Consider the following 13,511-nt stretch of genomic DNA (forward strand, 5'->3'; position numbering starts at 1 on the left):
GAAAAACAAGTTTTATTGATTCCAACCTAAGTGTATGTAAACTTCCGACTTCAACTGCATGAGAACTGTACCATATAACATATTGGATCGCAAAAAAATGTACATTTTTCATTACCGTGTAGTTTACCAATAAAAAGGTCCGACAGTGAAGTGGACATACTCGGTATTTATATCCGAAAGAAAGAAACGATCGAACAGCAATACATTCTTACAGAAATGTATCAAAAATAGATAGGATCTTGCTACCATGGAAAGGTAGCATTTGTTGAAAAATCACCGTGATTAATTCTTTAGTCATATCCCAGTTTACCTATTTACTTAAGGCATGGACTACACCAAACAACTTGTTTTTTAAAATATATGAACAAAAAATATTACATTTGGTTTGGAACAGCAAGAAAGACCAAAAATTAAACGTGACAATTTATATAATGAATATGAATTCGGAGGGCTGAAATGATTAAATAAGAAAGCATTGACCCTCTCACTAAAGGATTCAGTAATACAAAAGTTGTACTTAAATCCTAACTGTTTTTCCAACAGATTAGTTAGAATGGCTTGCGCCATGTTTAGAAATGGCCTTTTCCCCTATATTCAGATTACAACCTCTGGCATTCATCATTACGCGCACCTGGCATTCATCATCACACGCACCTGGCATTCATCATTACGCGCACCTGGCATTCATCATTACGCGCACCTGGCATTCATCATCACACGCACCTGCGCTTCATCATTAGTCACACCTGGACTCCATCACTTCACTGATTACCTCCCCTATATCTGTCACTCCCTTAGTTCCAGTCCCCAGGCAGTATTGGCTATGTGTGTCATGTCTGTACATGACGCGTGGTTGTTATAGTGGCATTATGGTCTGTTTATTATTAAACTCACCACCTGCACTTGCTTTCTGACTCCCAGCGTACATGTTACAGATCTGTCATTCTCATTGAAAGCAAGTCTAAAAAGCGATAGATCTATGCTTCCTGAGTTTTGTTTTTGTGTCTTTTACATTCGGTTTTGTACACCAGCTGAAAATACAACATATTTGTTTATGGAAAATATATTTCAGTGTTTTATATGGTACAATGATTCTCAACACGATTCTTTCTTGTTTTGCCACATAAACTGAAATTAAGCAAACTATTAGAATTTTAGCAACCAGGAAAACAAGATGCCATCAGAGGTGAACGGCTCTTTGCAATGTCAAAGTGTGAGCTGACTTGTGAAGAATTAGATTTCAAACCACAAAATAGCCAAATGTAATGACACATCGTCAAGGCCTGTAACACAACATAGAGGAATCTATCCTCACTATAATCTAGTTAACCACCAAGTTATTAAAGGGAAAGTTAATCCAAATTACAAAATGACATTGTTTTCTTACCCTGTGTAAGCAGTCTATGGACAAGGTATGACCGCACTCCATGCATTGGTTTTGTTTACCTGGCCACTGTTTCAAAAGCTATCTTTTTAGCATTTGTAGCACAAATTAAATGCAAGTCAATGGTACCTATATTAGCATTTTTACTCTTCATGTCCGAATCATGTAAAAATGTATCGCAACTCATTGAAATTTCTTATAGATGATATGTTCATAAAGTGCATCAATTATAATATAGGTACCAATGACTTGCATTGGATTTGAGCAAAAAATGCAAAAAACTTTGCAATTGAAACAGTGACCAGGTAAAGAAATAAACAAAGCATGATTGCTGTCATACCTTGTCCATTAACTGCTTACAGGGTAAGGAAAACAATATAATTTTGTAATTTGGAGGAACTGTCCCTTTAAATGGGATTTACAATGAATCTGACAGTATTAGATAGTGTGAACTTGTGTTATATCTCTTTACTATTAAAAAATATTAACCATGTATGGATGTTTTCTGAGGAAATTGAGATAGCATTCATAGCACCCAAAACAATACAATCAAACATTCATATTGCCCTCTTTTCGGAATGCTAGTGAATCGTTACAGACAAAAGCAGTAGTACTGTATTAATTTAAATTAAATAAAATCTGATTCAATTTAAATTCATTTAATCTACTTCAATTTCAGCAGGTTGGATACAGGCAGACAACTTTAACTAACGTAAGACATGCATACGTCTACTGTAACAGTGGTGCTAAAAGTACTCAATTATCATACTTACATTAAGCAGACCAGATGGCATAATTGTCTTGTTTTTTTTATTTACGGAGAGCCAGGGGACGCACTCCAACACTCAGACATAATTTACAAATGCAGTATTTGCGTTTAGTGAGTCCGCAAGATCAGAGGCAGTAGGGATGACAATGAGTTATATTGATAGGCGCGTGAATTGGACCATATTGCTGTCCTGCCTGAACATTCTAAATGTAACAAATACTTTTGGGTGTCAGGGAAAATTTATGGAGTAAAAAGTACATTATTTTCTTTAGGAATGTAGTAGAGTGAAGGTAAATGTTGTCAAAAATATAAATAGCAAAGTACGGATACACCAAAAAATTACTTAAGTAGTACTTTAAAGTATTTTTACTTATTACCTTAACACCACTGCTGTTACAGAACTGAAATGATAACTTGACCTATCTAACCCGTTCACAAAAAAAGGGCAGCATAAAAACATTATACATTATACTGAACATGTGCCGTCTACTGTACACAATGTAGATCTACTGATTGAGATTTAGTTTTCTGGCATCAAACATAATTTTTCAATTAAGATACCAAAACATGCTTAATTTTGGAAAATGCTAATTGAGTCAGAGATGAAAATGTGTTCATAGATGAGATTGATTTGAGGTGTGAGGTTTTACTCAGTCATGATAAAAACATTGTTCATACATTGATTGTAGCCAATTGGATAAACATGCAAATGGTGTGGTCGATTACCACGTTACTATATTTAATATTATAATACTACTACTATATTAAAAGTTTGTACATCATTCATATGCATTTACAAAGCGTTCTGAAAATGTATACCTTAAAACAAGTTAAAACCGTGACCTACCCTTAAAACATGAGGGATCCATAAAAATGATGACATACCAAATCAAATTGTATTTGTCAAATGCGCCGAATACAACAGGTGTAGACCTTACTGTGAAATGCTTGCTTACAAGCCCTTAACCAACAATGCTTTTAAACAATCGCACAATTAGTTATGGGATCGTAAAACGACAGCCATCTCCTTCGGCGCCATTCTTTCCAGTATCATGTTTCCTGAAGTCATAAAACCATGTTGTGAAATGTGATGCTTTTTATAAGATGGAGCAATGGTGGAGCCATGCGGGAGCTAGTGTTCTGTTGTGTCTGTCCGCTACATTGCAGTGGCGCTGGGGTTTCTGGGGTCAAAAGTCATAATCTCCATGTGGATCAGACCTAACAGGAAAAGAGTAAATATTTTTTAAATTTTACCACATGAAGCACACCATACAGTATTTTAGAATTTAATTTCCTAAAGGGGAAACTTTGCAGAACTGTAACTGTAGGGCTCTAAAAGCAGTGGGTAATTCAGGATAAATCCCATCAACATGTACAACAAAGTAATCAGTCATAGGTAAGATATACTCACTACTCCATTCTCCCACGTCAAGCTCCATGCTTTCAAAGGAGTCGTCGTACGGTGGGGAGTTGGGCTCAGATTCTGGATCATGGAACTCAGAGAGGTAGGGGTGTGAGAGGCCCTCTTTAGCTGTCATCCTGGTGTCTGGGTCCAGCAGCAGCATGCTGTCCAACAGATCCACCGCTGGACAGAGGTACACACAGGACATGAAGAGAGAGAGAGAGGTAGGCATTTAAGCAGTAAGGCCCAAGGGGGTGTGGTATATGGCTAATATACCACGGGAAAGGGCTGTTCTAACGTACGACGCAACATGGAGTGTCTGGATACAGGCCTTAGCTGTGGTATGTTGGCCATATACCACAAACCCCCAAGGTGCCTTATTGCTATTTTAAACTGGTTACCAACGTAATTAGAGCAGTAAAAATAAATGTTTAGTCATACCCGTGGTATACGGTCTGATATACCACGGCTGTCAGCCAATCAGCATTCAGGGCTCAAACCACCCAGTTTATAATAGGAAATAGAGCATGAAAGAGTTATCACAGCCCTCAACTGTTCTCAATACAAAGCAGAAAAACATCACTGAAGAACTGGATATTCATAACCACCATGCAGGATGTTCCATTGGCAAAATAATGATAGATAGACCAACTCACCATTTGCATCCAAGGAGGGAAAGACTTCCTTAAAGTTTTTCTTCTTTTGGATAGGGAGACCCTGCACATATGAACGAGCCTGCAAGACAATACCAACAATGTTCAACTGTCAATCCCATACTGACCATAACTTGTGACTTCAACACCAAGCTACATTGAATCATTGCAAGCTGAATAGTTGCCATTAGACTGATGACAGTAGGCCTACATCTTTGCTCTGCATCTTCTGCAGCAGGGAAGACGGTGGTGTTCCTGTTATGTGGAGGATCTTCTTCAACTGGTCAATGCCTGAACAGGACAGTCAAGGAGCGGGTAGAGACACACAAGGCAGACAGTGGAAACCTTTTCAAGCAAAATAGTTACAGCAATGATCAGTGAACAGTCTGATTGCATGATTGGTGTTGTACTTTGTGCAACTGCACAATGATAACTACACAATAACTTAATCAGATAACTCCACCTGATAACTACATCAGATAACTACATGATAACTCCACCTGATAACTACATCAGATAACTACATAATAACTCCACCTGATAACTACATCAGATAACTCCACCTGATAACTACATCAGATAACTACATGATAACTACACCTGATAACTACATCAGATAACTACATGATAACTACATCAGATAACTACATGATAACTACATCAGATAACTACATCAGATAACTCCACCTGATAACTACATCAGATAACTACATGATAACTACACCAGATAACTACATCAGATAGCTACATGATAACTACACCTGATAACTACCAGATACTACACGCTAACTACACCAGATAACGACATGATAACTACATCAGATAACCACAATATAACTACACCAGAAAACTACATCAGATAACTTCACCAGATAACTAACTACATAATAACTACACCAGATAACTACATTATAACTATACCAGATAACTACAGGATAATTACACAACATAACTGTATGCTAACTACACATGATAACTACACCAGATAACTGCATGATAATTACACCAGATAACTACACCAGATAACTGCATGATAATTACACCAGATAACTACACCAGATAACTTCCTGATAACTGCATCAGATAACTGCATCAGATAACTACATGATAACTACCCCAGATAACTACATGATAACTACATAATAACTCCACCTGATAACTACATAATAACTACACCAGATAACTACATGATAACTACCCCAGATAACTACATGATAACTACATAATAACTCCACCTGATAACTACATAATAACTACACCAGATAACTACATGATAACTACCCCAGATAACTACATGATAATTACACCAGATAACTACATGATAACTACATAATAACTCCACCTGATAACTACATGATAACTACCCCAGATAACTACATGATAACTACCCCACATAACTACATGATAATTACACCAGATAACTACATAAGATAACTTCATGACAACTACACCAGATAACGTCACGATAACTACATCAGATAACTGCATGATAACTACATGCTAACAACACCAGATAACTACAAGATAAGTACATCAGATAACTAAATGATAACTACATCAGATAACTGCATGATAACTACATGCTAACAACACCAGATAACTACAAGATAAGTACATCAGATAACTAAATGATAACTACATCAGATAACTGCATGATAACTACATGCTAACAACACCAGATAACTACAAGATAAGTACATCAGATAACTAAATGATAAGTGCATCAGATAACTAGATGATAAGTACATCATTAATATACACTGGATGGGGTACAGAATCTATGTGTTTGTGTTGATGTAAAATGAGTGAGTTATACAGTGGAAGAGTCAGAGGGAACATTAGAGGATACTGTCTTTGCCTGGGAACAGAACCTGGCCTGTGATCATCTCAGCCAAGATGCAGCCTGCTGACCACAAGTCCACTGAGAGGGAGACAGACACACAGAATATATAACACATAAGATACCAATGAGCCAATAGTACAAGAGTAAGATAACCCCAGAAGTGTTTGCAATGCAAGGAAAGTGAAGCCCAAATATATGAAACCGTCTTCATTGTGCGTTGGCGATAGGTCACCTGACTGGCTATAGTGCATCCAGTTGAAGATGACCTCTGGTGACCTGTACCAGCGTGTCACCACATAGCCCGTCATCTCACTCTCTGCATGTCTCGCTAGACCAAAGTCCAGGATCTGAGATAGAAAGAGAAAGCGAGGGAATGTGAAGGAAAAGTGAGGTAAAGGTTATTAAAAGAGAGGCTTATATTTAATCACAACAATCAAACAATAAAGTGTAGTCTTTAAACACCAGTGTGGCATCTTTCTAAATCAAGTACATTACATTTCCCTCACTGTCTGAAGGTTATAAAATTAAAAGTGCAGTATTATAACTACATGGACATGCAGGTTGTTGCCCAATTCTTATTTACCTTCAATTCACAGTTATCGTTCACGGCGAGGTTGCCAGGTTTTAGGTCCTAAAGAATAAAGCAAAGTATTGTAGGATGTTATACGATCTGGTCACTCAAATGTACTTAGAAATGTTTTTCATGTATATTGATGAGAACCTAATACAAACCCGATGGATGATCCCTGCAGAATGGATATACTAAGGGATAGAAAAATATACGTTTTTGATTAATCATTTTCACATTGGTAATAGCATTATTTAAAGGCCTGTGTATAAACTTAATGAGTGGTAGTAAACACCTTGAGGCCACATAGAAGCTGGTAGAAGAGGTAAACGATGACGCGATCAGTCAATCTCCTCTTCTTCATGATGTTACCGAGATCCTCAGCAACGAAGGGCATCACCATGTAACTGTGACATGAAGGAGAGAGAGAGAGGGGGGGATTGTAGCCAGATACAAACAGTATCACCATGTAACTGTGACATGAAGGAGAGAGAGAGAGGGGGGCAGTAGCCAGATACAAACAGCATCACCATGTAACTGTGGCAGAGAATGATATAAAACATAATGTACTAATTCTACCTCCTACAACTAAGTGCTACAGGTGTATAATAATATGACAAAACAATGCAGGGTACATCATAAACTGTGTCTCATGGTAAGAATTCTAAACCAGACATCAAATCTATGTTGTATCTCAGATAAGAGAAGATATCACATACCCAAGCACAAACAAACATGAACAAACCTGCACGCCTGCAAGCACACACACACATACACACAGACACAGACACAGACACACACAAACACAAACAGAAAACACACACTATGAAACTAAAAGTCCAAGATACACTCTGAGCAGCCTGTCTCAACAAGCTGAGACAACTGGCAGAGGAATGTTATTCACAGCTCACCACTCACAATGTCTGGAATTTCTCCAGGGAGAAATCAGGTGTGAAGACATTAAGGAGGCAGATCACCTTTAGGAAAACAACAGGGAGTAGGAGAGGAATGGAAGGGTTTATTCCCACGATAAGTGAGCACATTATACATTGCAGTAAGATGTATTCATCACCCGTAACAGAACAAGTAGGCCTGATGAACAGTTCTCTAGGTATATGTGCACTGTGAAGTGTTGAGTGAAAACACTGGCCCATAAGGGCCGCTACTCCTCTCCCCTAAACATAAATAAACACATAGGAAAGAGGCAAAGCAATACAACCGAATGCTGAATAGTGTCCATAGGACTGCAAATTATTCTGATGTGAAGTACTGTAGAATGACAATTACTGCATTGTAATGAAAAGCCGCTACATTTTTGAGTGACTGGAATCTTTGTCTAGGGGAGTGCATCTCAGATGTCTCACTATAATAGTAGGTAACAAGTACTTACATTGTCATGCTGGATGTGGCGCAACAGTCGTAGTTCCCGGTAGGCCCGTTTAGCATGGATCAGGGACTGAAATGGACGATAGAGCTTCTTAATGGCCACCTTCTCCTTGGTCTGCTGGTCAATAGCAGAACTAATAAATGAGACAAGGTCAAAAGTCAAAGTACATTAGTGCTGGATATAACAATTATGTCTCAGACTAGATAGAATGGTTTACTCTTAATAACAACAGATTGTGGGGGATATAGATAGAATGGTTTACTCTCAATAACAACGAACTGTGGGGGATCTAGATAGAATGGTTTACTCTTGATAACAACAGACTGTGGGGGATCTAGATAGAATGATTTCCTCTCAATACAACAGACTGTGGGGGATCTAGATAGAATGGTTTACTCTTGATAACAACAGACTGTGGGGGATCTAGATAGAATGATTTCCTCTCAATACAACAGACTGTGGGGAATCTAGATAGAATGGTTTACTCTCAATACAACAGACTGTGGGGGATATAGATAGAATGGTTTACTCTCAATACAACAGACTGTGGGGAATCTAGATAGAATGGTTTACTCTCAATACAACAGACTGTGGGGAATCTAGATAGAATGGTTTACTCTCAATACAACAGACTGTGGGGGATCTAGATAGAATGGTTTACTCTCAATAACAACAGACTGTGGGGGATCTAGATAGAATGGTTTACTCTTGATAACAACAGACTGTGGGGGATATAGATAGAATGGTTTACTCTCAATACAACAGACTGTGGGGGATCTAGATAGAATGGTTTACTCTTGATAACAACAGACTGTGGGGGATATAGATAGAATGGTTTACGCTCAATAACAACAGACTGTGGGGGATCTAGATAGAATGGTTTACTCTTGATAACAACGGATTGTGGGGGATCTAGATAGAATGGTTTACTCTTGATAACAACAGACTGTGGGGGATATAGATAGAATGATTTACTCTCAATACAACAGACTGTGGGGGATCTAGATAGAATGGTTTACTCTTGATAACAACAGACTGTGGGGGATCTAGATAGAATGGTTTACTCTTGATAACAACAGACTGTGGGGGATCTAGATAGAATGGTTTACTCTTGATAACAACAGACTGTGGGGGATACAGATAGAATGGTTTACTCTCGATAACAACAGACTGTGGGGGTCTAGATAGAATGGTTTACTCTCAATAACAACAGACTGTGGGGGATCTAGATAGAATGGTTTACTCTCAACAACAACAGACTGTGGGGGTCTAGATAGAATGGTTTACTCTCAACAACAACAGACTGTGGGGGATCTAGATAGAATGGTTTACTCTCAATACAACAGACTGTGGGGAATCTAGATAGAATGGTTTCCTCTCAATACAACAGACTGTGGGGGATCTAGATAGAATGGTTTACTCTTGATAACAACGGACTGTGGGGGATATAGATAGAATGGTTTACTCTCAATACAACAGACTGTGGGGGATCTAGATAGAATGGTTTACTCTTGATAACAACAGACTGTGGGGGATCTAGATAGAATGGTTTACTCTCAATAACAACAGACTGTGGGGGATCTAGATAGAATGGTTTACTCTTGATAACAACGGATTGTGGGGGATCTAGATAGAATGGTTTACTCTTGATAACAACAGACTGTGGGGGATATAGATAGAATGATTTACTCTCAATACAACAGACTGTGGGGGATCTAGATAGAATGGTTTACTCTTGATAACAACAGACTGTGGGGGATCTAGATAGAATGGTTTACTCTTGATAACAACAGACTGTGGGGGATCTAGATAGAATGGTTTACTCTTGATAACAACAGACTGTGGGGGATATAGATAGAATGATTTACTCTCAATACAACAGACTGTGGGGGATCTAGATAGAATGGTTTACTCTCAATACAACAGACTGTGGGGAATCTAGATAGAATGGTTTCCTCTCAATACAACAGACTGTGGGGGATCTAGATAGAATGGTTTACTCTTGATAACAACGGACTGTGGGGGATATAGATAGAATGGTTTACTCTCAATACAACAGACTGTGGGGGATCTAGATAGAATGGTTTACTCTTGATAACAACAGACTGTGGGGGATCTAGATAGAATGGTTTACTCTCAATAACAACAGACTGTGGGGGATCTAGATAGAATGGTTTACTCTTGATAACAACGGATTGTGGGGGATCTAGATAGAATGGTTTACTCTTGATAACAACAGACTGTGGGGGATATAGATAGAATGATTTACTCTCAATACAACAGACTGTGGGGGATCTAGATAGAATGGTTTACTCTTGATAACAACAGACTGTGGGGGATCTAGATAGAATGGTTTACTCTTGATAACAACAGACTGTGGGGGATCTAGATAGAATGGTTTACTCTTGATAACAACAGACTGTGGGGGATATAGATAGAATGATTTACTCTCAATACAACAGACTGTGGGGGATCTAGATAGAATGGTTTACTCTTGATAACAACAGGCTGTGGGGGATCTAGATAGAATGGTTTACTCTTGATAACAACAGAACGTGGGGGATATAGATAGAATGATTTACTCTCAATACAACAGACTGTGGGGGATCTAGATAGAATGGTTTACTCTCAATAACAACAGACTGTGGGGGATCTAGATAGAATGGTTTACTCTTGATAACAACAGACTGTGGGGGATCTAGATAGAATGGTTTACTCTTGATAACAACAGACTGTGGGGTATCTAGATAGAATGGTTTACTCTCAATACAACAGACTGTGGGGGATCTAGATAGAATGGTTTACTCTTGATAACAACGGACTGTGGGGGATATAGATAGAATGGTTTACTCTTGATAACAACAGACTGTGGGGTATCTAGATAGAATGGTTTACTCTCAATACAACAGACTGTGGGGGATCTAGATAGAATGGTTTACTCTTGATAACAACAGACTGTGGGGGATCTAGATAGAATGGTTTACTCTCAATAACAACAGACTGTGGGGGATCTAGATAGAATGGTTTACTCTTGATAACAACGGATTGTGGGGGATCTAGATAGAATGGTTTACTCTTGATAACAACAGACTGTGGGGGATATAGATAGAATGATTTACTCTCAATACAACAGACTGTGGGGGATCTAGATAGAATGGTTTACTCTTGATAACAACAGACTGTGGGGGATCTAGATAGAATGGTTTACTCTTGATAACAACAGACTGTGGGGGATCTAGATAGAATGGTTTACTCTTGATAACAACAGACTGTGGGGGATATAGATAGAATGATTTACTCTCAATACAACAGACTGTGGGGGATCTAGATAGAATGGTTTACTCTTGATAACAACAGGCTGTGGGGGATCTAGATAGAATGGTTTACTCTTGATAACAACAGAATGTGGGGGATATAGATAGAATGATTTACTCTCAATACAACAGACTGTGGGGGATCTAGATAGAATGGTTTACTCTCAATAACAACAGACTGTGGGGGATCTAGATAGAATGGTTTACTCTTGATAACAACAGACTGTGGGGGATCTAGATAGAATGGTTTACTCTTGATAACAACAGACTGTGGGGTATCTAGATAGAATGGTTTACTCTCAATACAACAGACTGTGGGGGATCTAGATAGAATGGTTTACTCTTGATAACAACGGACTGTGGGGGATATAGATAGAATGGTTTACTCTTGATAACAACAGACTGTGGGGTATCTAGATAGAATGGTTTACTCTCAATACAACAGACTGTGGGGGATCTAGATAGAATGGTTTACTCTTGATAACAACAGACTGTGGGGGATCTAGATAGAATGGTTTACTCTCGATAACAACGGACTGTGGGGCATATAGATAGAATGGTTTACTCTTGATAACAACAGACTGTGGGGTATCTAGATAAAATGGTTTACTCTCAATATAACAGACTGTGGGGGATCTAGATAGAATGGTTTACTCTCAATAACAACAAACTGTGGGGGATCTAGATAGAATGGTTTACTCTTGATAACAACAGACTGTGGGGGATCTAGATAGAATTGTTTACTCTCAATAACAACAGACTGTGGGGGATCTAGATAGAATGATTTACTCTTGATAACAACAGACTGTGGGGGATATAGATAGAATGGTTTACTCTTGATAACAACAGACTGTGGGCTATCTAGATAGAATGGTTTACTCTCAATACAACAGACTGTGGGGGATCTAGATAGAATGGTTTACTCTTGATAACAACAGACTGTGGGGGATCTAGATAGAATGGTTTACTCTCAATACAACAGACTGTGGGGGATCTAGATAGAATGGTTTACTCTTGATAACAACAGACTGTGGGGGATATAGATAGAATGGTTTACTCCAGTGGAGGCTGCTGAGGGGAGGACAGCTCATAATAATGTCTGGAACGGAGCAAATGGAATGGCATCAAACACATGTAAACTAATTCCGCTCCAGCCATTACAACAAGCCCATCCTCCCCAATTAAGGTGTCACCAACCTCCTGTGGTTTACTCTCAATACCAAGTCATCAAAGACTGCAACATCTTTGATTTACTTTTATGTCAGAGTTTGACAAATTATTATCAGTAGTCCTACAAATAACATTTGATTTCAGACATTCCATTTGACCTATATCTGGCAGAGGTAAAACTGGGTTTCAAGATTACGGGGCTTGCTCCAGGTTGGGAAAGCAAAATTCTTGTCTTATCTCGAAACCTGCTTCAACTTGCTTATTTGCTTGAGGCAATACAGTAGTGCCTCTGTTAGCAATGACCAGTCTTTTCAGTATTGAACAAATGCAACAAAAACACTGTCAAAATCAAATAATGTAGAGTTTTGCATTTTATTGAAAATAATTAAACAATTATAGGCTAAGGGAAAGTTGTTCCTTCCATTATTTTTATTTTCTACATATTTTTGCAATGACTGAGATTGAGAACGACTGTATTTATACAGAGGTATATTCTAAAGAATACAAATACATGCTGGTTTGACATGAAGTTATTCCTGCAATGCCTGCCAATAATTACCCATTCACCCAAAGGGTTTGTGCTATTCGGGATCCTTGGGATATCCCTACCCCCATTGAAGTTTAAATTTTAAATGGTTAAGGTAAGGGTTAAGGATATAATTTGGTAAGGGATATGGTTAAGGTTAGGGTAAGGGTAGGGGTAAAGGTTAGGGTAGGGGTTAAGGTTAGGGTTAGGGTTTAGGGTAGTGACGTCCCAAGAATCCCGGAATGCACTGACCGTTCACAAAGTCAACTCACCATACTGTCCCGTAAGCACCTGAGCCAACAGCTTTCAGTGCAGTATATTGCTCCGGAACCTCCCATGTTGTTTTCTGTATTTCCAGTCTATGGAAACCTTTCTTCACAAGCGATTCCATTTTGTCAATACAAAATGTCCTTTTAGTTCAAACCAGTGGGGTACCTATTGGAAATCTGTAATGGCCTTGAGATTTTACATGACAGGTAAGCAAAGGTAGCTGGG

The 13,511-nt window shown here is 38.5% G+C and overlaps 1 protein-coding gene across 1 annotated transcript; it reads right to left on the reverse strand.

The window, feature by feature from the left end:
• Positions 1–2,495: 2,495 nt before the first annotated feature.
• On the reverse strand, positions 2,496–13,511 carry LOC115165421 (mitogen-activated protein kinase 14A). The gene is made up of 12 exons (XM_029718515.1): positions 13,289–13,511; positions 8,010–8,139; positions 7,538–7,596; positions 6,915–7,026; positions 6,784–6,813; positions 6,635–6,682; positions 6,284–6,398; positions 6,058–6,129; positions 4,420–4,499; positions 4,212–4,290; positions 3,565–3,738; positions 2,496–3,371 (listed from the first exon to the last, which is right to left on the reverse strand). The coding sequence occupies exons 1-12, from the start codon at positions 13,405–13,407 to the stop codon at positions 3,310–3,312; spliced, it is 1,080 nt and encodes a 359-aa protein (XP_029574375.1). The 5' UTR covers positions 13,408–13,511; the 3' UTR covers positions 2,496–3,309.

The sequence above is a fragment of the Salmo trutta genome, chromosome 28 (assembly GCF_901001165.1).
Source record: "Salmo trutta chromosome 28, fSalTru1.1, whole genome shotgun sequence".
NCBI lineage: Eukaryota > Metazoa > Chordata > Actinopteri > Salmoniformes > Salmonidae > Salmo > Salmo trutta.

What these genes read in the sequence shown, in the direction of transcription:
- LOC115165421 (XM_029718515.1), bottom strand. Translation starts at nt 13,407, where the DNA reads ATGGAATCGCTTGTGAAGAAAGGTTTCCATAGACTGGAAATACAGAAA. An exon ending in GGTGCTTACGGGACAGTATG is followed by an intron (nt 8,140 to 13,288) that starts GTGAGTTGACTT and finishes CTCATTTATTAG; the next exon opens with TTCTGCTATTGACCAGCAGA. An exon ending in TCCCTCCTTGGATGCAAATG is followed by an intron (nt 3,739 to 4,211) that starts GTGAGTTGGTCT and finishes ACCTCTGTCCAG; the next exon opens with CGGTGGATCTGTTGGACAGC.